Raw genomic sequence first — 27,359 nt, forward strand, 5'->3', positions numbered from 1 at the left:
TGATTCTTACCCCCTATTTTTACTCCTTTTTCCCAAATGTGAAGGTCTATAATAATTTGGTTATCAAAATTAAATTAAAGTTATTGAAGTAGATATTTCAAGTATAAAAAGAAAACACAAAAATGGAAAGTAATGTAAAACAATTTAAAGAATATTTGAATTTATGGCGCGAGACGCATTCTGGTTATTTTTTATTATAACGGTAATTTTATACCGGACAAATTAAATATACTTTATATTATTATTTGTTAAAGTTTTTTTTTATTTTTATAGAAAAATAAATTTAAAATCTCGTACTCAATGATTTTTATATGTTGACATCGTTTAGTAAATCTAAACTTAAATATACCTTATTAATATATAACAGTTTGACTTATTTTACTGAAATTAGATATATCACCTATATGTATGTCATACATTATAAATATATACGAGATATATTTTAATTTTATATAAATTTATCAGCATTTTAGTACACGCAAATGTAGTTAACCGACTATTTTTCATTCATATAAAATAAAACGATTATATTTTTACTTTAAAAATTTATCAGTAGATTGTAATTAATTAGTTTAATGGTTTTTTTTTGTTTTTTTCTACAGTATTAAACTTAATTATATGAAATCAAAAGTTTTTTTCTATAAAAAAAAAAGAAAAAAAAATTTGAGATGTGTATTTAACGATAAAATAAACAAAATTGCAATGTTTGGTTAAGTGGTCCAAAGAAAACTATAATGGGTGAAAATAAGCGCCTACTAAAATTTCAGGGACGAAACATGACATTGTCACTCTTTGAGGTAACAGATGGGGTCCTCTTGCCCGAATTCGGATAAAACCAGTTTAACCCGACCCAGATCTATGCGAACCGACCCGGTTTGAAAAAAGGCGTCGGACAATCCCCAATCTCTCGTCGTTCGACGGGGCCATTCGTTTCTCACTTTCCGGTTTTTCTTCGATTTGCAACGTTGTGAATGCTTACACATCTATGGGTATGTTCTTGCTTTGTTAAAAAGCACGGAGCTTTACGTCCTTCTCTCAAGAATTTCAGTATCTTCCATGAAGTTAGTAAATTTATCTGTATTTATATGATGAGATCATAACTACGCAAATTAATAGTGTTGTACATTGTTGCACAAGATGTCTCTTTTGAGTTCGACTAATAATTCAATTTTTAGACGAATCCCTCAAGCTAACAAAGGAAATCAAAGGCTTTTCATTTCCTGTGTGATTATCATAAAAAGGTTGTTGCACTCTTCTAAAGCTTATTTGTTCTTCTCAATTCCAGCTGAAACCATTTAAATCAAACTGTTTAGGACGCGTTGTGCCATAGTTTTCGTCGTGTGTGTTAAGATCTAGAGCTGTTCTTGTGTGTGTTTCAAGCTTGCAATCTTCATTATTCTCGTTGAATCTTTCTTCTGTATACTCACTGTTGTTGCTACTCCTTCCTCTGTGTTCATGTAATCCCACTCCTATTGACAATCTTCCAGGACTTCTTCTTGAAGACGAGATTCTCGGTTCTGCGTTGTTAACCATTGTTGAAAGATATGGCCTGTTGTGATTCTCTCTGAGGCTTTCTTCTTCTGCCCATGTGAGCTCCATTCTATGGAAGAATGGCTCTTCCATTATCTCTTTCTGCTCTGAAGTTGAATCTCCAATATATGTTCTTAATCCCAGTCTGTTGTCAAGCATCTTTGGGGCTTTCTGAGTTCCTTCACTTGAGGTTAGGCAACTGTCCAGGGAGGAGTTAGGTGGATACGTTTTTTGCATCTGTTGATGGTGTAGATTCTGCAGTTCTTTCGGTTCGAGGAAACTAGAGTCTGGATAGTCTGCTGATACTTTAGATACTAATTCTGAGAGTTGAGCTTTTGTTGCTTCAATCCCAGCTGCACCTAGGTTCTGTCTTCCAAGAGTCTCTTGTGCTTTCTCCAGAATCGATTGCAGGTACTTTCCTTGAGCCTCTATCCTGAGCTGCAAATGTCGCTGTACCTGGCTCAGTTTTAAAATATTTTTAATGAAATCGTAACTAAATGCTCTGTTCTCTGTTTCTATATAGTTCATCTCGCCTCTATTGATACTCTATACTTATGATTTTCACTGATCTATGTGTTTCTACAATTTTGAGTATAGTTCTGTAAATTGTTCCTATTTTTTTCCATGAGAATTAATGAAACCAGACTCATCTTGATTGGTCTTGTTAGAACAAATATAGGAACCGAAAATTCCAACACTGATAGCTGCTTTGAACATGGTGAATGCACAGAGTACAGTATATGATAGATACCTCAAGTTGCTCGTGTAGCCGTCTCTGGACCTCTATTTGCATTTGAAGGGCATCACTTATGGGTAAGTTCCTGCGTGCACAAATATAGGTCATTTTTGAGAATCTACTAAGGTAGAATATGTAAGCAAATAGGCATATCCTTACATGCTCGGCTGTGGTCCAATGCTTAAACTCTCACTGTGACTTTCGTCTACTTCAGGGGGGTTTTCTTCTACCATGGTCATCACACCTAAACCAGGTTGCTTTTAGTTTACTTGAAGGAAAATAGTATGAAAAAAGAATGAATCTTTAGATTAAAATATTTTTGTATCTGAGTAATGAATAACTAAGCTTACTTGTCTTGTTTAAACTGCTGTTAGCTTGTCCATTAAGATTCTTGCTTAGCCTATATTTCTGGTAGTCAAATCATGATATTAATAATCTTTGTAAAACAAAAAACAGATATTACAGATTTTTCATATCTTGACATATCGTCATTTTTGTGCTACTTTAATAGTTTTCTACCAATCGAATTGATGAACGAGTCATGTAAGTTTAGGGCCTTGGGCATATGACTGTATAAAGTGTTGATGGATTACCTGAAGATGACTCTTGAGATGGTATAAGGTAAGGCCTGGAATGCCCATGACTTTCATGATTGTCTTAGGAGTAGCCTCTGCGCAGACAAAAGTATACACATTAATACATTATGTTCAAAAAGCCTGATTGTAAAAGATGGTTCATTTGCTTATAAGATAACTTACTATCTCCTCCTCCAAGCTGGTTGACCGCTTCAACAAATCTCTCGTGAAGATCTGGAGTCCATTTTAGTCGTGGCTTTGCATCAGTGGAGAGAATGAGTCCAGAATCTCCTGTGCCATTTCCTCTGAGGAACGGATGCCTTTCAGAAGAAATGGGCATTCTCGATGAAGAGAGGATGCTCTTTCCTTGGTGCTGGTTGTGGTAATACATAAGTCTGTCTTCAAAATAAAAAGGTAAGCTTATCCCACCTAGCAATACTGCATTAATAATGAGTGCAAAGACCAAATGTTTTTCTTTTACCTGACACAATCTTTAGTTTTTAATTGCAACCTGCTACTCTCAGTTCAGAGATACACTATGGTTTGCAACTCCACCAACTTGGGAAGATGTCTTTGCTGCTTTCCTTATTTATGCTCTTTTTCTCAGGCCGGGGTCTCTCAAGAGTAAAAAGTCTTTGCAACTTTGCTTTATATAGAAAGTTGAATGGCAAAAAGGCAAATTAGAGGATGATAACTAAGGTATGGAATATGAATAACTGGTCCAATCGTTGCTTTGTTATTTGTGTTCTTATCGTTTAAACTGTACCTTGTGTGCTTACATTATTTTTTCTAGTTTTGATTCCTCTGGACTACAACTTTTCAGTGCAATTAAAGCCTTGCATTAGATACGAGAATTGATCCACAATTAATGCATCATATGCGCATTCCTTCACCATTCTGGTATATGAAAGTATCTTATTCTCCAAATCTTTTTGACAACTTTTCTACTTGGGCAGGGGAATTCATTCTTTTTCCTTATTCCTCAATTTTTTCAAAGTCCACAGCTCCAACCTCTCTATCTCTTGAGGTATATTCTCAATGCTTTCCACTTGTCTGTATTGTTTTTGTTCCGACTTGAAAGTCATTTTTTCAGTCTCTACATACATCTTAAATCTATTAAAACTTTAAGTTAGGTTTTGACCAAAATCAATAATGGTTTATTTGGCCATGTTTCAAGAAAATATAGTGATTATGTTTGTATTATTATATAGCGTAGAATACCCAGGTTTGTGATATGCATAATGCAAGGGGGGTGAAAGTTTATGTTTCAACATTGATTTTTCTTGAAAGATAATTGAGAAAGCGAATGTAGAATATTTCTTGCTGTCTCCTTCAACAAGTTTAGTACCTATTCTCTCTAAATAGTATAAAAATTAGTGGGGGGTCCATATCTTACACTCTTTGATTGGCACAACATATTTGGCTCATCCATGCATGTGTTAATCTATGTATGTGTGTAACCTTTCCTGTCTGTTCTGAATGCAACATAACATGTCTTCAGTGCATATTTGTATGTATTGTTTGTGTGTTTATGTGTGCATACATGTACATATTTACATGTATATATGTATAAGTTCGTGAAGCATATATGCATCTAATGTTTGGCTGGTTTCTTACAGTGTACTTCCTTGAATCTACTTTAGTGGTGAGTACGGCTCTAAATTTTATCATCATTCATATTATGGTGTTGGATGCGAGTTTGATTTGGACTTCACTATTATATTTCTACTGACTGATTAAGTGTAGAGATACTCTCCTATATGATATACAGCTATATAGAATAAGTTGAGAGATAAAGATATATAAATATACAAGTCGTGATTGCCAAATGCTGAAATTATGGCTTCTCTATGTGCAATTGAGAATATATCCACTATCTAGTATAGAGTCTCACATATCTTAATGAGTTTGATAGGTGCCTTAAAAAAAAAAACTAGGTAGAAATATGGTCTATTGTTTGAAAGGAAAATGTCAAAAAAACAAATCTTATGTTCCTTGAATGATATCTTTGCATTTTTCAATCTTTTTTTGGTGAAATCTCATGGTTCTGATTTCTCATTAACACTTTATTCTGTTTGGTGAAGAACCTTTTTCATAACCTTCAGTTAAAAGTATTTGAGCATATTGCCTAAATAGTTGATTGGCATGTGAGTGGGAATATGCTTCCACAAAGAGAGGCTTCATATTGTGTGCTGCAAGTTTGAAAACTCTATTTGTATACCATCAAAAGTAAATTAGACGAAGCAAACAATTTATGTTGAACTCTTTTGATTGGCTTCTCTTTTGTCAGATAGATAATCCTCTGTTCTATATCAAATGTAGTTTCAGAAAAGATCAAATTTTGTGTATGCTTTTTGTAGCAGGTTCTGTTCCAGATTTTGGACTACTGTGTTTTTCTTCAGAACTAGAGCTTAAACGATATGTTATCTTGGTCACAATTGTTATACTAGTTTGTGCTTAATTATGTAGTCTTTCCCCTTCTTCAGTGAAAGAAAAGAGTGATACAGACAAAATGTTCTTCCTTGTACGTTCATTTCCCTTTGACAGATTCTTGTTCTTGTTTACTAACTTTAATCAGTGTTTGATCTTCCATAGGGAGCATAATTCAACACGTGGGATTGTGATTCGCTTGATTGAATGAGAGAGGATTGGATACATAAAACAGGAGGAAGCGGGAAATGACCGCGGAATTATATTCGTTTGGAGAGAAAATGGAGGGTAATAAGTGGGTTCGTTCATGAGATTCTAGAGAATGAGAATATGAGAATCCAAAACTAAAGAAAGCTTGGTGAGTCGCATTCTCAACTCAAGAATCTTTTTTGTTCATCACAACCCGAACCCAAAAAAAAAAAGAGACTATTCGGGTCTATTTCTTTCCCCTTTTACTTAGTCTCGATTTTTGTGGATATTTTAATGAATTGTGATTCTTATAAGCACAACAAAAGATTAGGAGAATCATTGTAGGAGTTTTGTGTTCACCACAAGGCAGTGTTGTCTGCATCCAACCGAATCATGTAGCAGTTTTGTTATATTGGTTTGAATATTATGAAACTATAAAAAATCGAGGGCACTGCGACTGGACGCAAACGCAAATGCTGGCTAAATTATTCGACAAGTCGGATCATTATAAAGAGTTGATTGTCTAGTTGCAAGTAGTTGGTAGTAGTATCCATTCTTGTTTTTCTTTTTTTCAGTTTTATACATTCTCTTGGTTCGTTTACTTTCTTTAAGATTCGTTTTAAACATTTATTTCAAAAGTTGTTTGAAACCCTTTGGAAAACATGGAGAAGTAAGATTCTTCCGTAGATAAAACTTTGGATAAGCAAAAACATCCACCTTTTAAGCTAAAAATAGATGGAGGTCAGGAACCGGTTCTGTGACCGGTCCAAATTTTCTGATTATTTTCTTCACGGGTTGGACCGACTCGGTTTACGGAGCTAAAATGGTCTAAACCGTAAGTGATCGATCGGTGGACTCTCTTTGTTGTCGAACAGAGGAAGAAGGAAACAGTAACAGAGTATAAACCCTACGACCCAAAAACAAAAGAGACGAAACAAAACAAAACAAAAAGTCTGGTTTGGGTTTCTCGAGCTCTTCTTCTTCTTACAAAGAAAATGACGGATTCTGGGCATGATATTGAAATCAGATGCCATCACTGCGCAGGCCCTCTTACCAGAAATTTGGTATTTTTCTGCATCCAGCATATACAGATTCATGTTGCTGATGAAATAATTGATCTTTTTGTTTAGAGGAAGATTCGTTCTTTGTTTTTACCTGGAAGTTGATCGATTTCAGGAAACCAGTAAATGGACTGTTGATCCGTTCATCAGGGATAGCTTTTCTATGGTAAGTTTCTATCAAAAAAATTGTTTGCTCTTGAAGAAATATTAGGTTTTGGGGGGAACAGTTGGACTTTTTTACTCTAACCATAGGTTGCTGCAAAACAAAATAAGGAGAATTTTTCAGACAAAGTTCGTCCTTTGAATGTGCAAAGTTTCCTTTTGTTTCTGTTTCATATGGATCAAATGGATTAGTTATTTATGTTTGAAAGCTTTACTTTTGTTTGTTCTTAGATTGGATCAGCTGTTGGAGGTACTGCAAGTGCATTCATTGGATTTAACCATGGTATGCAGAGTTTCGCCAACTTTAATCTCTCATTGATTGTTATCTCTGTTGATATCTTCTTGTGATTATTGCTTTCATTTATTGAGTTTGTTCTTCTCTTGTTGATTGTGTCTGTGCAATCAACTTCCACCTTCTAATATGCGCTACTTATGATTCATGTATGCTTGGAGAAACAAAGAGTGTTGGATTGTGTTAGAATGTCTCAAAAGCTATGAGTAATCATAGTTTTTTAGTCTGTTCTGAGTGCATTTGATTCTCGGTTGTATCGCTTATGTTCCACTGCTGTAACAGACGACATTCTAGCTATGTTTTAGTTAGATTGGTAGCAGTTTGATTTAAAGCTTGATCGAAAGAGACTGAATCTGTTGTACTTATTTGAATGCTCTTGTTGATGGAAACAGCAATGCCAATTGTACGCAAGTGGATCAAAGGACCCATGTGGTTACATTTTCTTGTTGGGGTAAGTTATCTACAAAGATACAGACTTCTATTCTTATGTTCTCTTCTTTTCGTATTCCACGCCTTGTTACATACATAAACCCTCCGCGGAAAAGACCAGTAAAATTGTTAAGTCAAATTCTACTATTGATGTTTCTCCATTTCTGTATCGATGCAGGCACCACCTGTTATAGTTCTTTCATCAGCATGTGCTGGACTAGCAGGTTTGAGATCTTCTTCTCCTCCTCATTCACTAGTTATAATCAATTTCATATTAATCTTGGTTTTGTGTCAATAAGCTCTGAATCTTGAATGTTGCATCTTTCTTTTGGGGGAATGTTTGTAGGTGGCACTGTACCGGCACTGGCACAGCTCGCTTCATCTTCATACCGAGCTGCAGTCCATTCGTCTCAGCCACCACAAGCACAAAAGGATAACAAAATGCAGAAGTCTACGACTTCTCCTTTGTAAACGACACACACAGCACAGCTCTCTCTTTTGTTCTTATTTATTTCTCTTCATTTTGTATGTCAAATCTTTTCTTTGAAAGAGAGAGCTTCTTGGTGTAAATTCTTCTTATCTTATACAACTATCTGGTGCTAAAGAAAGCTTAATCCGTGTCACGGGCTTTATGTACATGGATGCCAATGGTGATTCACTCATTCTCATATAGACTATAGAGTGATGAAAGGATTAGTTTTGTTGTTTCAGAAGCTGTGGGGTTTCTTTATAATATTCGAACAATTTTGGCTCTGTTTCGTTATATATATACGAGGGTAATTTTGGAATTTCAAGATGAGATTTAGTGAATTAGGGTTTTTGACCAAAGGCTATAAAACTCGAGCAACCAAATCAATCAAATCTTCAAAACTACTTGATCTTATCTGAGCTGAGAAAAAGTGATTTATCGTTAGGGTTTCGGCCTTTTCGGGCCAATGAGCAACCCCAATATCCTTGGCTGGCGGCTCCGGTGACGGAAAGGTTTCGATTCCTTTTATCGTTAATTTCCCATTGTTTTCAGCGATGAAGACTGCTTGCTGCCTGAGCGCACGATTTTACTCGGCGCTGTGATGGCTATTGCGAGCTTTAACACCCACCCAACCAAATATTTATGTGTTTTTGAAAATTTTAGATTTTGATTATTTAAGGTTTCTTCTTCTAGCTTTTTGTTTTTGTTCGATTCGAATTTGTGGATTATGGTTTTGGTTTTCTGTTTTTGTTTTGTTTTGTTCTTATCAACTAGAAGAAAACTTAATTCGTGTGTAAGGCTTGTTGTTCCTAGTTAACTAGAGTTTCTTTGTAGCCTGAAATATAGATTTTGGATTACAAGTTAACTAAAATGCGTACTGCTTCTGTCTATAGTTTCCCAGACACTCGAGAAACTATAAGTTTGAAAAGATTCTTTCTTTTGTGTTATAACTATCGATTAGATCCAAGTAAAAGTTCAAAGAACCTAATTTAATCGGGTCATGTTGGATTTCTAGGAAGAAGATGAGAAGCTTATATTCAAACAGCAGCTGAGTTTGTCCCATTTATGGCTTCTTCTGGTATTGTGTCTTCTTTGATTGTCATTGGAAGGGACTCTTACTGTCTCTAATTCTAGAGCTGTGCGGCTTCTTCTGAGAGATCTTAGAGCCATTTGCAATGTTTCAGGTGCTATCAGTGGCTGTTCCATTACTCCAATGGTGTTTGAGCAAACAGGACAAGACGGGTCTCTGGTTTGAGCTGTTGGGGTTGCTTTGTCTAAACACTCAACATGGTAGACGTGATGGCAGGGGAAAACACCAGTGGCTGGCATGTCTCTGGATCTCAATATCTTGTATGAGCTCCATGGAGATTTCTGAGATAAAAGCTTCTTGCAAATCCCGCATCTTTGATGTGTCATTGAACCTTGTTCAGATCTCGGGTTTGCGACTTCTGTGTCATTGGATCTTTCAACATCTAGCAACATGTCATTGCTGCTCGAGTTTGGTGATACTTCTTCCTCTACTGGTGAGCCTTGGTGGTTTCTTGTGGACATCATGATACTGGAACCAGGATTTGTGGACGAGTCTTCTTGCGTATGATCAGGTTCAGGATTCTCACAAACTGAAACCGGGTTGCAGAAGACTCGAGGGTAAGAGCAGTGAGTAAGGCTGGAAGACTGATTGTTGGTCGGAGTCTCCCATGGGACAGATGACTCTGAAAGAGACAGCAACGATCTGAAACTCGTTGAGATGGCGGTACTGTCTCTATCAAAACCGTTCTCCTGAGCCGTAATTACATCAAAGAGCGACAAGGTTCAGCCAAAGATGAAACCAAGAAAAGCCCATCTTGAAGATTAATGACTTGATATGTAAAGAAGACCAAAATTACCTCGTTTAAGCATTGAGGATTTGAGCTATTTGGTCTTGTTAGACTATTATTAACCAAGGAGGTTTTCTGTTCGTTCCCATCAGAAGCAGATGAGTATGGAGCCCATCTTGGCGACTGCTGAAATCTGAATTCCAAACTTTTTCTTTGTCTACTGCTGCCCGAGTGCAATGCAAAAGCGGGACTCTCATCACTCATATCCTGTTCCAAACCATCTCTAGTATAGCCAGCAGCAGGTGAGAAGCTGAAATTTGTCCGCCATTGCAAGGCTTCAGCTTGACTTGATTGAGGAATATCCCTTCCGCTGTGGGGTGAAGATTTTGTTGTAACCAGTGGCCTTGAGGCCACAATACAACAGAGTGCACCCGTTTTGAGCTCTGGTTTATCCTCACCGCCTTCAAGGCCAAACAATGCTGCCAAAAGGAAGAGACTTGAAGAATGATTTCAGTTGAAACCAAAGTCGTCTTTTTGTAACTTGTAAACACTGTGGAAGGCTAAGTTAATGATTGTAATCTTACTTAATAAATGAAATTCTTGATTATACAGCCAAAATCCCCGAGTTTAGTGATTAGTATAAACACATTCATAAGTACCAAGCCATCTCTGCAGGGACAGGAACACACCTGAGACAAAATGGAAACAACAGTATTTGAGGATGCATATAAATTAAACTAACGCAATATTTAAGACAAAACACTAGATTCAGACTCGTAACAGCTGTTTTGAGCTCTTATAATCACAGAAGAAATTTAGACAGCAAAAGATTCATTGATGGAGAAACCAAAATAAACAAACCCAGGAAGAATTCGAGGAAGATAACCAAGTGTCGGTGAAAGCAGACTACAGATTATACAGAAAAGGAAGATTTTAAAAATCAAAGACAACAAACCTTCAAACTTTGGAAAATGATAACCTGGGTTTGAGAAAGAACTCTGTAATTTGGAGATGGCTGATATTTTGTAAAATCGATGAGAGTAAGAGAGAGCGCACTTCTCTTTACTTTTTCTTTGTCTCTTTTTTTTTTTTTTTTTTTTGAAATAAGAACGACAGAGACGACGACGACGGCTATGAGTTCTGTTCTGTAATGAGAGTGGCCAATTATTAACCCATTATTACTCCTTTTAAAAATTAGTATTTCTGGTTAATCCCCTCACTGATTTTTGTTGTTGTTTTTATTCTAACATTGGAATAATCACTAATGGCTATGATGTGATATGGCTATTATTAGAGTTACACATTATCTATTTTCATTAGGATATATAAAACTAAAAAAATATTAGTGAATCTTTAACAAAAAAGAAAAGAAGGTATTTACTATTTAGAGAAAGAAATGTGTTTTCATTTGAGTGAAATCCATTATAATATCAACTATTGTTATCTTAAAACCCAATTATTGGTATCATCGAATAAAGGTGTTTTCACTAGTACCTATCAAAATTCAACTTTCATCCTCAACTAACGAATAGATTACTCAATATTAAATCTTTGGTTAAGAGTACTGCAATATTGCTGAACTCCTAGTCTTAATTAGACAACTCTTTACGCAGTAATTTGCTACTTTTGACAGCAATTAACGCCTTTGATTAATCATTAATCTCTTACTTTTCTAACTCTTACTAAGTATTACTTTTCTTTCAAAAATTTCTTTCTTTTCAATATTTTTTTCACTTGCATAGCAAAACCATTTGCCCTTTTCTTTTTCTTGCTGAAAGATTAAAATTAAACATTTTTAAAAATGTGGGACTTCAGATTAAATTGTCTTTTTATGAACGAAACTAATGGACTTCATAAAGGCCCATAATATAATGTAGGCCTTTTTGGTCCAAACTATGGTCCATGGCATTACCATAAGCATATCTGCTTATTGTCTAACCTAATCCATTAAAAAGGTGAAAATTAAAGCAACAAAAATGAAATATGTATCGTTTGTAATGTTTTATTTTACATGTTTTAAAAGTGAAATGTTTTTTCATAACAAATCAGCTGTAAAAAGAAGCAACACATAGAAAATTGGTTCCACCTAAATAACTGCTCTGGACAACCGGTTAAGCAAAAAACATTTCCAAATGGTAAGAGGGTTTGATTCACACGTGTAGTCTATCGTTTAGAACCTAGGAGGTGGTACATTTGTATATAGTAAAATAAATTGTTTAAGCAGAAGGAAGAAGATAAGAGACAAAAGAAACGAAGCAATAGTAATCATCTAGAAACCTAAAAAGGGGAAGAGAACGGTTAGCTTTGCTGCAAGTATCGATCTAAAAGCTTCGCTTTAAATGGAAAGTCCTCTTTCTATGCACATTTTAATAATCCTCACATTCATGCATTTTTTTTTCTTTTTTCCAAAATATTACTAATATTTTATTCTAGTATATAATCTAGTTGTAACTACTGTAAGCAATGCTATGTTTATACACCAAAAAGTTTATGGATAATCTCAAATCCAAAATTGAACCAAAAAATAATAACAATAATCAGATTTATGTCCTGAATTTGAGGTGGAAGAGACTCACACGCTTTTTTGCAAATCATCATCATATAGTACATTGAACCAGAAGCCTCATTTATTTACGTACGGTTAATTGAGTTTTTATTTATTTATAACCGTTACATGATTATCTGTATATTAACGTTTAGAACTTTTTTGATAACACTATATGATTTTTAAGGGAATAAAAAAGGACTAATATAAGACTATATATCAAGAAAAATTGAAAACTATGTATTTGCATGGCATTATGTTTTTACATCTTTGATGTTAATGCCTTTTAATAATAACATTTACCAAGATGTTATTCCTTTGGTATTTTTCAAATCGGTGCATTTTCTTTAAAGGTGTTTGTCTTTGTCGTTTTATATATTAAAAAATATCAAAGAATTTAAAACAAAGAATATTATAGTAAATATACATTCAACCAAAAAACAGATCTGCTGCCAAATCTTAAAGACAGATCTGCAGCCATATCTTATTCTATGTAAAGACAAGCTTTGTGCTTCGGGCCCAAAAAAAAAATTCCTTGAGATACAATATTATATCTATATATATCAAAGATAAAACGAGTATGTAGTTATGATATTAACAGATGTTAACAAGTGCTGGAAAATTTTAATGATATGTAACGTACTAAGAACTTGCATTTATTAAAAAATTAAGTAGGAAAACGTAATGTGATTGATGTAATAAACAAGTTCCTTAAGACATAAGATTTAGGGATCTGGTATTGTATTCTTACAAGAAACCCATCATTAATCACTGTTCTTAGTTGAAATGATTTTTTTTTTTGTTTATACTAGTATAGTGTTGTCAAAAATTCATAGTAATAATCTAAATTATTGGGCATATGAAAGGCTTATATGCTGCCCAGATTCGGGGAACATTCACATGCTTCATGAGCTGTGTTTTTTTTTTCCTCTCTGTGATTTTTATTAAGATTCCATCTGTATGCATTTTGTTGATTGTTTTATAAGTTATTTCTCAAAACATAATGTTGATTGTTGTTTTTGTTAGTAAACATTATGTTGATTGTGAATGATACAAATAGTAAAGCTTCGTGAGAACCATTTATTAAAATCTATTATTAATATTAGTGGCGTACTTATGTTATTATCCGTATTCAAATGCAATTTATGTTGTATTTTATCAGCCGTAAAAAAACTACATGACATTCACGTAATCATTATCATTTTCTTCTGTTTTAAAATGGAAACGTTTCGACTTGAGTTTGGATGGTATATTCCTATATGTCGACTTAATATTGTAAATGTAAATCATAGTTCCTTAGCATAAGTGTTATTCAACTTGTATGAATATATCGAATTGAACTAACAACGTTAGAATATATATATATATATCGTAAATCTTAATAATTAAAACTCTATGAGAAGACTAATTATATGTATACAAATACAGTTTACATTGAGATATAACTTATGCACTAAAATCCCAAATTATCACAATCCTTTCTTTTCTTTTTTAACCACACTATAAAGTATAAACTAATTAAACAATCAACTAATTAAATAATATCAATGAAGTGAAAATAGTTAACTAGGATTAAGCCTCTAGTAAATCCTATATGTATATGTATTAACTAACATGATTTAAATCCCAACAAATATACTCTTTCACCACAGTCAAATGATTAATTAGAAGTCCCACAAGTCCCCCCTCAAGTCACATAGATCTTCATACGACTTGCTACCATTCACCATTCCCATCATCCCCATTTCTTGTTTCATTACAGGACCCGAAGATACCTCCGTGGTTGTAGTCATGTTCGCGTTCACATCTGAGCTTAGGCATGTTTCTTGAGATACACTAACAAGTGATTGCTCCATCTTGATCATCTCGTTGTTGTTGTTGTACGTAGAGCCCGAAGCAGAACCAAAAACCTGGTGGTTAAAGATTGATTGGTAAGAATTGAAATGATGGGGTTGGATTGGTGATGAGATATCGTAAGTTGGAGGGTTGATGGGTTTGAAGTTTGGTTGTTCGGTTTGACTCATGAAACTCGGGTCTATGAGAGGAGGAAGAGATGAGAAGTCTAGGAGATGATCAATGTTCTCTAGAGAATCCATCCTTGTGAAATCTTCAACGGGTATTCTCGTCATTGGTTGGGTTGTGGTAGAAGGATTGTTCTTGTGAAAAACCCTACACACGACCCATTCGTCCTGTAATCAAAGATCATAAACAAACAAAAGTATAGATTAGTTTTTATTTTTGAAGTTAGGATTCAATTATCTTAAATTGGATATATGAAAACGAATCAAACTCTTTTGAAAAGGACTTATGTTTTCCACCATATATAACACACTTTTGGTTTAAGAAAACTAAGACATAATAATCAAATAAATCTTAGATCTTTCTCCTTTTGGAGTCGAATTGAAAAAAACATTGAGAATATATGGTTTCGTAACATAAACTCACCCTTGCAGATTTTGGGAGATTGTAATACGAATATTTGCCTTCAAGACGATATTCATGCATGACCCAATTAGTCTTTTCACCTTTTGGAGCTCTTCCTCTATAAAACACAAGTGTTTTCTTCATCCCAACGAGACAACCTTTGCCTTTGAAGATCTCCTTATCCTTCCCGGTGGCTTTCCAGTATCCTGACTCCGTCGCACGGTTCGTCCTCATCCCAGTCGGATACTTCCTGTCCCTTTGACAGAAGAAGTAGAACTCTTTCTCCCCCATCTTTGCCCTCTCTATACCAACCAAAAACAAAAATCAGAATCTTGATCAAGAAGCCTTTTGTGTGTTGAAATGGTCAAAGAAGATTGAAATTTGTTTGGCTTCGAAGTTTGAAAATTTGGTTCAAAAACAAGTTAGACATCAAGAATTGATAAATCTTAATCAAGAAGCTATAGCCTTTGTGTTTACACATGAATGGTCAAAGAAAAATTGAAATTTTGTTTTGGTTTATGGAAAATTGACTACTACTTACTTGGCAAATCCCAAGGCTCACACTTGTTGAGATCAGCTTCTCCCATGGCCACAGCCGTGAATCGGCTGTTTAAAACCTTCTCCTTAAGGTAACATGTTATGATCTCTTCGTCTGTTGGATGAAACCTGAAACCAGGTGGCAAATCCACAAGCTCTTCACCTCCATGATTCAACACCACACCTTCTTCAACCACAACCGCCATCACTTTATATGTTTTTCAAGTAATAAAGATTCAAGAGAACAAGAACAATATCAGAAACCCAGAAATATTTTTGTAAGAATGATAAGCTTATTTGGAAAGAGAGATCACACAAGAAGAAGATGAAGAAAGAAAAATGAATTGAGAAAGCTAGCTGGGAGAGAATCTTTTGGGCAGTTAAAGCAGAGAAATAAAAGTATTGAAAGGGTGGAAAAAATGGCTTTTAAATAGAGGAGATGGATATGAGCTTTCTTTGTAATTAACTAAAAGATAAATCTATTTATTGTTTGTTTTTTTCCTTCTTCTTTTTTCCTTCTTTTTGGTGATTTTGAAAGATACGTACGCTCCAAGCAACTTCCTGAATTGTTGAACAAGTTTCACTTAGACAACAATTCGATTTTTTTCATTATATTTTTACAAGTAATAAATTCGATTAATATGTACTTTTTAGCTCAAACTTAGTCATTGATAATACATTTAACAAACTGTTGAGATTTTTAAATTATCCCTTAAGAAATACTTGGTACTCAAATTTGTATTGAAGGTGTGAAACTAGCGTCTCTCTAACTAATTTAGCTAACAATAATTCGACTAAATATATTATATATATACATAATGTTGATTGCATTAATTATATGTTGATTTGTTTTCATGCTATAGCTTAGCTGGTTTTAAATACCGTATTAAAAACTGTGGGGAAAGAACTCTTGGAAAATAAATACCATATCAAACCAAAAACGTGTTGAAAATAATTTCACTAAAGAGGGTTATACAATATAGCTTTTGATGTGGTGGACCCGTGATTAAAGATTGTTCTTGTTTTTAATTTGGTTATTATCCTATAGAAAGAAAGCCCTAAGAAATCTCCTCTTTTCTGTATTTAGCTATTAATCATGAGTTTCATAATTTAACATTAGACCCCCAAAAAAAAATTGAGTTTCATATTTATCTTCAATAATTATCCGTTTTATTCATTTATTCTATAGTGTTCTCAAAGTCGAGAAATACTACGGTTAATTATAAAGTATATGTTTTCTAGTATTTAATTAGAGAATGTATAATTAGCTGAGTATTATATTAATTGATTAGCACCGCTCCTACTTGAAAAGGCTGTGGTCTTTTTATGTGGTGTTTGTTTTAGCCTTTTCAGTGAAGCCGAAGAAAGACGATAGTGATATAATTAACTTATTTAATTAATTGGTAGCAGAGTAACTTAATCTGGATCCTTTCATTTTCTGTGTGTTTAATTATTCTCTCAAAACCCAAATATCACACAAAATTCGTAACTTTTTGCAAGTCGCATAATAGTAACACTACACGTGATATAATTATTAGTATGATTGCTCGAAATCCGTGAAGTAAGTATAGATTAAGTTGGAATTAACCTGATTTTTCCCAAGTCGGTGAATATATATTGACTAGTCAAGTCACCAAGCGCTTGACTAAAAAAACATAAAGGAATTTCCAACAAAAAAGCATAGATTTTACATATATATGCAAATTAGTAGCATATATTATTTTAGTTGCAATACCAATATATCGGAGTACTCTACTCTTGTAGAACTTATAATTATTAGGTCATATATAACGACGTCAAAAAACAAAACGAAAATTAGGTCACATACATATATCATCAAAATAGAAAAGTGCGGCTATGTATTCTAAGTATTTAATACTTCGTCTGACTTTTTCTGTGTAAATAACCGAGAACTATTGCCCACTATTACAACTAAACAATCAATACGAGAAAATAACTAGTTACTCTAATTAATTTATGAGCTGACAATGAAACTAAATGTGGATACATCGGATTTTGTCAATGTCACTACTACGTTCATATGTAACTTACTGATCTTTTGGATGAGTTTGGCGCGTTGACACTCTCTGACTCAGTAATCGTAGATTCGTCACAATCCGTTATTTCCTAGTAGACAAAGCAAAAATGTAGTTGTTTCTTAGTAGATACAAAAGTAAAAAAGCAGACACCTAAAATTTGTCTATCACAAAGTATCTGTAAATTCCGAAATTAAGAAAACATTTCTTTTTGTTTTCTAATAATTAGAAAATCTTTAGAATGTTATTTTCTTCTTATGTGAACAAATCATCATACCAATTTTTTTTTTTTTTTTTTTTGGAATTATGACACCTAATCTCCAACCAAATTAACTGTATAATTGTCTTTACTCGCTAGTATTATATAGCACGGTCTAGTCTAGTCTCTAGTTTAAATATTTATGATCATTGGTCATTGTTTACTAGAGCTTCATATATAGTTATGTAAGTATAAAACTTTAACGGTTTAAAAGAACATTACATAATAATTTAACAAGAATAATAGTACTAATAGAAATATTGATGCATATTGTTATTGTACGCATTTAAAAAGTTAAGAAGAAAAAAAAAGAGTTGAGAGAATACATCGATTTTCCAGCCTGTAATCTTCTGGAAATATTAACATGCGACAAATTTTTATATTAAAGATATTTGTACAGTAATAATCTACACATTGCCGACTCAGATTAAATTGGAAAGTCGTTTTAGTCAGTACGTTGTAACAAATTCACCGACTTGGTTCCAGCATTAAAAAAAAATAATCACCCATCCCTTAATTCATATTGCATCTTTATTAATTAGTAGTAATATAGTAATCTTAATTTATTTCTTTGATCTGTTCGTATTATTGACCGACGAACTATACATGTACGGTGTTACCAATATTTTATATTGAATTTTTTTGGTTGAATGTAGAATTTTTATTGGTTAAATGTTGATTATTGTGTACATAGTATATATGTGACATCTCATGTATAAACAAACAATAATATAAAGGAACTTTTTTCGTCTGACTACATATAATTGTGATTTAAATACAGTGGTCATATATCAAAAATTAAATCGTTAATAAAATAGATTTTAAAAAAAAACATAACTTTTTAATCACAATTTTTTTTAATCACTAATTACACGCCGTTGAAAATTGGTGATTTGTCGTAAAATGGTTGTAAGGTCCAAAAATCAAATGTTTGAACTTGGAAGTGTATTTTTTTTATATTTTTTTTGTCTAGTAGAGTCGAAATCTTTTAATTGTCTTTCCCTAAAATTGTTTTTATCTGAATTTTCTTTGTCCGTAATTATCTCGATTAAACGCGTTTTGGTGATCTTATGTGGAGCATATATTAAGGAAAAATGGATAAGAATAATAATAATTTCAGATTAAGATGGTTTTGTTATAAAAATATAATGATGTGGACCGAAAGATATGGAATGAAATCAGGGATTAAAATAAAATATAATACTGTTTCCTTACTTGGTAGTTTTGTGTTTATGTTTTTTTATTTCGACGTGTGGACCCCTCTGGAGGAATTATAATATGTGTGTAGGTGTAACTTAAGAAGGTTGACTTTTGATCCCCAAGACGAGACTGCAAAGCGAAGGAGCTACATCATTGGTCGATGAGAGCGCATTGACGTCAACATTGACGTCATCACTATCCCTTTCAACGGATCTTAAGGGGCCACGTGGACCTACCACAAGCCGTTAAGATGTGCGGCCCTAGATTATGTCATACCCAACGCTCCTTGTCTAGTTTCTTCTCATGTACTTTTATTATTACAACTGAAATGGTCAATGCTCTTTTGTTGTTTTGTAGTATTTTATGATCAGAAAACGCATTTTTGTCCACCGATAACATATTTGATAGAACGAGAGTATTGCATGATACGAGTCACAAGATAGTGGTATGATTTTCGCAATACCAGAATATCATGATTTTTCATATTCGACGAGTTTACAGTACATGATGAATAATATGTATATCGTTGTTATACACGACTTCAGAGTACTGCTTCCTATACATACGGGTTACATAAAAAATGCTAGTTGTTACAAAAAAAAACTATGCTTATATGTAAAGTTGGTGTAATATACTGTAATGTGAATATGTAACACAATTATGTAACATAATGTTAAATGATGATGATGATGATGGATATGATGTCATTCAACATTGCTCAAAGTCATGGCCACCACCACCATGTATCAGGCATATATCCATCTCTCTGTGTGTGTATATATAATTTATTTGTAAATTGGAAATCTTAGAAGTTAATCTCACTAATTAAAGAAATAGTTTATATATGTACTTGTGGATCAAATTGACGAGCTTATTATTATTAAGTATAGTCCAATAACTCAAATAAAATATACACCTAAATTGTTTGTTTCGTAGTTTGAGACAGAGCACACATCATATGTATCTTGCAACTACAAGAAGTTAGGATCGATGTTATTGTTATTGTTGGTAGGAATCTAATATATTAAGATATGTATAAATTATGGTTAATTATTTCCAATTTGGCAGATCATAATTTATAAATATATAACAAGGTTTGCTTGATCATTATTACGTACTGGGAGTTTATCTGTGATTGTTGTTAAGTAACAAGCTAAAGAAAGTTGTTTTATTTCGATTATCGCAATTTGGTAAAAGTGAAATGCACGCACAATAGACCAGAGTTGTGGAAAAAAGTAAGATGAAAGACTATAGTCAAAATTATTCATATATGTAATTTATACACACATATGATATTGTAGTTAAATACGTAGTTTCTATATATATATATATATATATATATATATATTGACAGTTGTATTTTGAACATTAGAGTATGTTTTAGTAATCCCATCTGTATATTCACTAGAACATTAAATATGATGGGCAGTCTTGCGTCATTTGGAGGAAAAAACAAAGATAATATTGTTAAACGATTATTTAACAAAAAATTAATGATTATCATAGCAATTGGTTTGGAAATTGATTTGTAAATTTTGAAAGTCAATTTGCCAACTTTTTCCTTGGAGAGCTTTTTAATTAGCTGATTAAATAGACTAGACCATTCTGTCATACATGTTCCACCTCTCCATATTCTTACGTATGTGTGTATACATACACATTCATATCTATACATGAAATTCTTAATTATGTTTAGAATAATGAAGACTGGATAAAATGTGTACTAATTTTTAGCCACCCATAACCGTTGCAAATATGAAAACAGCTTAAAGTCTTAAACATTAGATTTATCATTTATGATTCTTAGGCTTTCATTTCTACAGCTTAAGAGTTCAGAAAAATAAACTACTGACAAAATAAATTATAAGCTAATATGTTTTATGCATATAAATGTCATAAATCTCTATGATTTTGTCATTTAAAAAAAAATATCAATTTGGAATATAATTTGTAGTTTTTTTTTTTGGTGTGAGGATTATGATTGGTAGTTTAGTAGTTTTTGATGATATCGTTTATAAGATATATCATAACTTCAAATCTGCATATTATATTAGTGATAAGAAAAGGAAAAAAACTGAAGTTGTTCGATATGCATATATTTTCTTCTTAGATATGTCAATTGAGAAATTTTTGTTTTTATCCAAAATCAATATGATCACATACGCATATCGTATGGTGGATACAAAAATGATCAAGTAGCACAATGCTTTGAAGAAGTATATATGTACGTGTATTCATTATATCCTAAACACGTATATATGTAGTTAATTGAAATTTGAGTTTATACGTGCAAACAATAGCATAAGATTATACCTAACTAGGGTAATTGAGCCTCTCATGTTATTATTTTCAATTAACACGGCAAAAACGAATGGTTTAAAGCTTCACACAAAAATACTATCAAATTTAATTTGTAAGTCTTTTAATATTAATATTAATATATATATATATATCAATTTTAATCGATAACTAAATTCTTCAAAAATAATTCAAAAATATTTATGATGCAATTTTAAAATTTGTTGAAAAATAATAATTTTTAATAGCATTTGAACACGTTAAAAAAATCTATTACAAAATCTCACACTGTTAATTGTCAAAAAAAATCATTTTCATATATTTTTTGATCCAAGACTTATGACTCAAATTAATTTGTGATTAACTTAAATTAGAAAACGACTTTCGATCTTCGGTGTAATTGTTCCCCCATTTCAAGACAATTATACATGTACTTTCGTAACCACACACACATTATGTGCATATACAAAGCATTAAGCATTGAACTCAAATCTACTACGTACAGCAAATGATATATATCCATGTGTGCAGGGTTTGTGTGCATCTACACCAAAATATGGTAAACAAAATAAGTAAACAAAGGATAACATATTTCCACAGTTCAATTATTTAGCTAATGCATGGGTCATATATAAGCAAGTGTCACATCAATAAAATTATTTAGGTCACCAATCAAAACATGATACTTATTCATGCGTGTTCATCGAATTTCCTCTTATAAGATAATTCTTTTCTTTTTCTTTTTATAGGCTCAGACTCATATTTTGTTCTACGTAGGACAGTGCTTTGATATTCAACTTATACAGAAATTACACGTAGGGATAAAAAAAAAAGGATTGTCTCTTTAGTCCTGAATCCAATGATACAACGATTCAGTTTAATTTTCTCAATGTATATCATTAGACTTCATATCAAAATAATCGTCAATATAGATTAATTTGAAACGGTTTTATTCACCATATAATCAAACATTCAAACTACTAGAAAAACTAGAGATTATATTGATTATCATTTCATCGAGGAGTAGTCTTTTCAATATGTGAAAGTAACCCTTACGATTCTTCTTTGAAAATAAATGTGTTATATGTCGTCATTTTTATGGACAAATTTATATTATTGGGTTTGCTTTATTCTACTTGTTAAAATTCAAATGATTCCCCAATAATTCATTGAAAATTAAAACTTAGCTTCACCATGAAGCTTGAGAATATTCCCTTTTTCCTAGATATTGACTTACATGTAATTTTGAATCGCGATTTTATTTTTTCTTAACTATCAAATTATTTAACCAATTCGTAATATTTGATTATTTTACAAATAAATGGAAAACTATAGAAATGAATGTAGAAATATTTCATGTTATCGTGATCCAAAACTTGGTGCAAAAAATTTCATCTGTTTTTTTCCTTCTTCCTACCTTTGAACTTCGGTCGTGAAGCATTTTTTGTTAACATTTTTTTTTTGTCGAAGCTTTTTGTTATCATCTTCGGGTAACTAAAAGTTAATGCCAATGATATAAGTGATAATATGAAATAGCCCCCGCTAAAAGATTTCAAAAGTTTGACAGATAATTTTTTTTTTTTTTTTGAACTAAGATAATTAAAACTATGTTTTATTATTAATTAAGTGTTTCATATTTGTTTATAATATTGCACTTTTTCGGTAAATGTAATTTATCTATTTTAAAAAATCCTAAGAAATTTGTTTTTGTTATATTTACTGAAGATTAATACTATATACTTATATGCAACAAAAAAGCCAAATAAAATGATGATTCACCATTTGTTGTGTGCAAGTAATTGCCTTTCTTTCGAGGGACATGAGCGAGAGACAATAATTGGAGTTCAATCACCACGTGGATTTACGAAAGACCACAATCACAGCAGGCGTCATTGTCAATTGTATTATTTCATTGGAAACATATAAACATGCAAAACTGAAATGTTTTCCCAACAAGGCAAGAACACAAGTTTTTGGGCAGATTACGGTTCAATGAAAGTTGTCCCAAGCTATATAGATAACCAAAAAAATGATTATAGTTTTTGAATTAGTAATTAAATGTATAATTCTCAATTTAAATAACAATGATAAGAATATTTATCCTTGCAGGTTTAGTAGAGGATAAATTTATTTTAATTCTATAATTACAATGCTAGAGTTTAAAAATTAATAAACTCCTGATTGCTGCTGGAAAAAATAATTTCATGAACAAATACGAGAAACACAAAAAGGTAAGAATGTTGCAATCTTTTCATAAAAGAGTACTCTATTATACAAAAAAAGAATCAAAAATCTGGAAAAAAGTAAACATAAGTAACAAAACAATTTCTCTAAATAGGATATATTGTAATAAAAATGATAAGTACTATGCTTTAAGGATGGTAAAAATTTGAGGTAGAGAAAAAAAAAAAAATAGCTTTGGCAGAAATCAAAAGAATAAGGTTCTATGTAATTCCCAAAATGCCCCCTCACGGTGAGGATACGGCCTCGATGGCGCTACCCAATGGCCACGCAGCTTCCACGGCTTGGTCTCCGTATTTGACCTTCTTCACTAACGTTATTGTCTGTGATGGCTCCAATCCTGTTATATTTTTTACCCAAGAAAATACAAACATTAGACAAATGAAATACATATACAAAGACATTACAGAAACTTGGACCAGATCATCCTAAAATGTAACACTTTTTTCCTTCATGTATTTGGTGCATATGTTTAAGCAAATTCTAGTATCCTGAACCTAAAATAAATAGTGGATTCTCTTGAAAGTGACTTGGTGTAAAAAGGGGAGAAACTTACCGAATCCATCAATGAGCAGAGTATATTGGTAAACGAGATCCATGCACAAGTAAGGCAAATTCTCTTCCTCCACAAGTGGGAACGTTGATTTTCCCTCTTCCAGCTTCATACTACAAGCTTTCTTTGCTGCTTTCTCAAAGTCCATGGGACGAACTGTAGCAACAGGTTGCTTCGGGTCAACGAATCCAGCCTGTGTCATAATAATTAATACCATTATACCGAGATTAGCAAAGAAACCTGTTGTGTGTGAAAGATTTGATAAACTGTGTTTTTGGTTGAATTACCTCAGCAGCACGATCGAAGAAAAAAGAAGCAACAAACATATTCTTTTGACCACCACCTCGACCACCATTCCAGACTCCTCCGAATGTGCATTTCATGTGTGTACACAGTGTATCATTCACTTTTAGTGCGTTGATGGTTATCCTTCGGCACTCGTCAAGACTCGCACCCGATTGTGAAGCAGGGGCTTTAAATTCTTTTCCTCCATACTTGTACATACCTACAGTGAATAAAGTATCTTAGAAGAAATCGAAAACTGTTGATCCAATATGCTAAGAGAATTTCTAGAAAAGGATGGCGAAGATAATGGCAATAATGAAAACATGTGTCATACGAGGAGAATTTCAGAGAACTCTAGTTTAAGAAAAAAAAAACAGCTCTCATGACAAAACAATAATCTCTTACCATCATAGCCTGCCACGATGCAGGGGTTCTCTGAATCTTCAGAAACTTTCAAAATCTCTGCTCGAGCGGCCAGTAATCCGTAATGTAGGTAACTACAAGCACGAAAAAAGCCAATAACACCTCACATTAAAGATTTTGAATTAATAAAAATGTGTGCTAGCATGGAAGGAAGACCAAATATCTAACTAGTACAGTGTCTAGAAGATATACAGATGACATAGAATAGCCTAAAACTGCCTCGCTCTTTGAGAGACGTAAGAGGTGACAAACCTGTGAACATAGAGGAAATACTTCCGTCCCTTCAGATACATCTCTCTGACATATGAATCCTCTCCTTCTAATGGTTTTGGTGCACTTGCAGCATCTTCCTCAGATATAGCATATGCCATTTGAACAGACCCCCCTCCAAGATCAACCACTCCTACCGTATCTGAGTATGGTTTTCCCAAGTTCCTTAGCAAGTAGTTAATTGTTACCTGCAAAGTTAAAGCCCATTAAGACAAAATGTCAGCTTGATTAGAGGTTGGTGAGAGTCCAACAGCTTGAGTTTTAATACTATTTTACATACTAGACTTTGAACTATTACAATTGCCATAGTGAAACACTTCTTATTGAATAATTAAGAAACTAGAAAGGATACCAGTCCAGAATTTACTTCTCCGAATGGAGACGATGAATATAAAGGCATAAACGCAGACACATGAGAAATACAGCAAGATGATTTCATATAAGACACGAACAAATGTGGGACAACATACCCACTGATAAGAACCTTCCTGGGTACCATCCAGTACAGTAACAGCATTTGCCTCAGTTTTCAGCATGCTTCTATCTCTCAGGAGTTCCCTAACCTTATAAACAAAAGTATAATACAGTATAAGAGCTAAGTGACCTGGCGAATGTGCATGAAAAATTTATGGATATAAAATTACCGCTTGCAAAATGTTCTCAGATGCATCATGACCCAGCGTCCTCAAACCTGCAGTAGCCTGACAAGATTTAGAGAAGAAAAACATTTCAATTGATTCACAAAAAAACAACGATAATACAAGATAGCTTCAATTATTCTACGTAAGGAAAGAATTCGTTTCCATACCCCAACTCTGACATGTGTCTTTGGACGCAGCTCACGGGGAACAGAAGCTTCTGCTTTGTCAAGAAGAGACACCAAAGAGTTTGCTGCTTGTCGGGGATCAGTAGGATATGCGCTCAACCCTGGTTTTAGCTGAAATCAAATCAGTAAATAGCTTAGAGATAAAGTTCCAAGAAGCACCACTAAACTGCAAATTAAACAAGAAATTCAAGCCACCGCAATGTGATGAAACTAGTAACTAAATGATGCAAGCGAGGTGAGTTCAAGTTTTATCTTAGAATTCCAGGAACACAGAGCACAAGTCAATAATATACATTGAAAGCAAAGTTCTAAGCTTCCCGTTTATCCTATTGAGCTTTACCTCAGGGCAAGAGATATTACCATGATCAAATCTAGAGGAGGATCAAATATTAAAAATCCTTCATCATCCAAACGAATAATCTTCTTCTAATCGTTTTCGAAATGCGTTCTAATGGCAAATTTCACATAATTTCAGTTTTTAAAGATCGTCGCATCAGGAGATAAAGTTTCATTGTATCTCAAACAAAGTCATATTAGCCCTATTCGATCCGTTGGGAGATGCAAGCTTCTTCACCAAGCTCTAGCAAGTAAGCTACACAGTGCAAGCCTTTCCACACACAAACAACCATATTAACATAAAATAACACAAATGTACCACAAATCACCATAAGCAATGAATCAAATCTCGGGAATGACACAAAGATCTATCAAGCACTTATTAAGCCATAGATTATGATCCAGAAAGAGGAGAAAAAAACGAAACCAATGTATCACCTGTAAGAAGAGCTCAAGTTCATTCCCAAGAGGAATAAGATCCAAATTCTGATCAAAACAGTAAACATGTACACGGCTACCAGAACTTCCAGCATCAAAAATCACAGCGTAATTCTTCGGACCTCTCGAATTAGGACCTCCTTTGCGATTATGCACAGAATACTCTTCAACGACGGAATCAGAAATCGATCTCCCAGGCATTAGCAGAAGAACGAGACCGATCAACACAATGGGAACCGAAATCACAAGTATAATCCCACGATGGCGTTGGATCTTGTCAGCAAGAGATTCGTGCCGTCCAATCCCACGCTTCGCCGTCATCTTACCTCCGTCAACAGAGTCGGATGTAGGAGAATGGTTACCAGACTCCAGGAGCTCAGTGGAAGAAGGCGAACGGTAGCGTATCTTACCGTTGCCGTTGCCGGTACCGGAGGACGCCGTGGTCTGCGGCGGATCCTGTAACGGCTCCAGATCGACGGTGAATTTGGGAAAGCGGCTTGAATCGCCGGATTTGATCTGGAATCCGAAGCTTGTGTGTGCTTCAGATCTGAATTTTGTATGAGAGAGCGATGGATGCAAACAAAAGACGTTATGGGTTACGATTGCGGGAGATGGGTAACTCCCAACTATGTTTAACTCTCACAATGAGCTTACGCATAAATTAGTTAAAGTTGATTTTTTTTTATATTGAAATTAAACAGTAGTAATAAATACCAAAATATTTAATTAAGTACTTCCTCTGTTTTAATTTATTTGTATTTTAAAGTTTTTGTTGAAAAATAAATGCTATTCATTAATATTTTTTTGCAAAAATTTATGATTATTTATTTCTTTTGATTATATTGGTATTATGCAGAATATTTTGTTATTGGTTGCATATATTATTTTAAATAAAAAATGACGTTATAGTATAAAAAAGATAAACAATTTACATAATTTATGTAGTGTCTTAACTTTTTATGTGTATGCAAAATTCTTAAATTATAAATAAATTGAAA

General features: G+C 33.3%; 5 protein-coding genes and 2 long non-coding RNA genes across 22 annotated transcripts; 3 read left to right on the plus strand and 4 right to left on the minus strand.

Moving 5' to 3' along the window:
- Window positions 1-678: 678 nt before the first annotated feature.
- On the plus strand, window positions 679-6,001 carry AT5G18245. Of its 8 annotated transcripts, none has more exons than NR_143279.1 (7): window positions 810-1,941; window positions 2,261-2,343; window positions 2,481-2,887; window positions 3,016-3,255; window positions 3,449-3,540; window positions 3,798-3,868; window positions 5,437-6,001. It is a non-coding gene; the product is annotated as an other RNA (long non-coding RNA). The 8 variants fall into 8 exon arrangements; NR_143277.1 differs by having other exon boundaries at window positions 810-1,241; window positions 1,488-1,941; window positions 2,481-3,255; NR_143278.1 differs by having other exon boundaries at window positions 810-989; window positions 1,488-1,941; window positions 2,481-3,255.
- Window positions 944-3,461, minus strand: MYR1 (myb-related protein 1; the record flags this gene model as incomplete). 6 transcript variants are annotated; one of them, NM_180511.1, is made up of 7 exons in its annotated part: window positions 944-1,968; window positions 2,282-2,351; window positions 2,426-2,510; window positions 2,617-2,674; window positions 2,860-2,936; window positions 3,025-3,240; window positions 3,323-3,461. In NM_180511.1, the coding sequence occupies 6 exons, from the start codon at window positions 3,230-3,232 to the stop codon at window positions 1,276-1,278; spliced, it is 1,191 nt and encodes a 396-aa protein (NP_850842.1). The 6 variants fall into 6 exon arrangements, with proteins under 6 accessions (NP_850842.1, NP_197325.1, NP_974797.1 ...); NM_121829.2 differs by having other exon boundaries at window positions 944-1,986; NM_203068.2 differs by having other exon boundaries at window positions 3,025-3,236; window positions 3,323-3,460.
- A 141-nt stretch (window positions 6,002-6,142) lies between the features above and the next one.
- On the plus strand, window positions 6,143-8,205 carry AT5G18250 (uncharacterized protein). Its single transcript, NM_121830.4, has 6 exons — window positions 6,143-6,524; window positions 6,637-6,687; window positions 6,915-6,966; window positions 7,368-7,426; window positions 7,583-7,628; window positions 7,751-8,205. The coding sequence occupies exons 1-6, from the start codon at window positions 6,456-6,458 to the stop codon at window positions 7,873-7,875; spliced, it is 402 nt and encodes a 133-aa protein (NP_197326.1). The 5' UTR covers window positions 6,143-6,455; the 3' UTR covers window positions 7,876-8,205.
- Window positions 8,206-8,277: 72 nt separating this feature from the next.
- On the plus strand, window positions 8,278-10,300 carry AT5G18255. 3 transcript variants are annotated; one of them, NR_143285.1, is made up of 3 exons: window positions 8,363-8,385; window positions 8,889-8,951; window positions 9,058-10,178. It is a non-coding gene; the product is annotated as an other RNA (long non-coding RNA). The 3 variants fall into 3 exon arrangements; NR_143283.1 differs by having other exon boundaries at window positions 8,278-8,951; window positions 9,058-10,300; NR_143284.1 differs by lacking the exon at window positions 8,889-8,951 and having other exon boundaries at window positions 8,278-8,385; window positions 9,058-10,300.
- On the minus strand, window positions 8,861-10,765 carry AT5G18260 (RING/U-box superfamily protein). The gene is made up of 4 exons (NM_121831.3): window positions 10,646-10,765; window positions 10,275-10,379; window positions 9,760-10,169; window positions 8,861-9,652 (listed from the first exon to the last, which is right to left on the minus strand). Exons 3-4 carry the CDS (start codon window positions 9,952-9,954, stop codon window positions 8,885-8,887), a joined length of 963 nt encoding a protein of 320 aa, NP_197327.1. The 5' UTR covers window positions 9,955-10,169; window positions 10,275-10,379; window positions 10,646-10,765; the 3' UTR covers window positions 8,861-8,884.
- A 2,812-nt stretch (window positions 10,766-13,577) lies between these two features.
- Window positions 13,578-15,673, minus strand: ANAC087 (NAC domain containing protein 87). Of its 2 annotated transcripts, none has more exons than NM_121832.4 (3): window positions 15,201-15,673; window positions 14,681-14,961; window positions 13,578-14,424 (listed from the first exon to the last, which is right to left on the minus strand). In NM_121832.4, exons 1-3 carry the CDS (start codon window positions 15,400-15,402, stop codon window positions 13,900-13,902), a joined length of 1,008 nt encoding a protein of 335 aa, NP_197328.3. In that variant the 5' UTR covers window positions 15,403-15,673; the 3' UTR covers window positions 13,578-13,899. The 2 variants fall into 2 exon arrangements, with proteins under 2 accessions (NP_197328.3, NP_974800.1); NM_203071.1 differs by having other exon boundaries at window positions 14,681-14,957; window positions 15,197-15,597.
- A 7,499-nt stretch (window positions 15,674-23,172) lies between these two features.
- APY2 (apyrase 2) lies at window positions 23,173-27,045 on the minus strand. The gene is made up of 9 exons (NM_121833.7): window positions 26,362-27,045; window positions 25,570-25,698; window positions 25,406-25,462; window positions 25,232-25,324; window positions 24,744-24,949; window positions 24,474-24,565; window positions 24,071-24,288; window positions 23,787-23,976; window positions 23,173-23,570 (listed from the first exon to the last, which is right to left on the minus strand). Exons 1-9 carry the CDS (start codon window positions 26,680-26,682, stop codon window positions 23,458-23,460), a joined length of 1,419 nt encoding a protein of 472 aa, NP_197329.5. The 5' UTR covers window positions 26,683-27,045; the 3' UTR covers window positions 23,173-23,457.
- Window positions 27,046-27,359: the final 314 nt, after the last annotated feature.

This window comes from Arabidopsis thaliana, chromosome 5 (assembly GCF_000001735.4).
Source record: "Arabidopsis thaliana chromosome 5, partial sequence".
Taxonomy (NCBI): Eukaryota; Viridiplantae; Streptophyta; class Magnoliopsida; order Brassicales; family Brassicaceae; genus Arabidopsis; species Arabidopsis thaliana.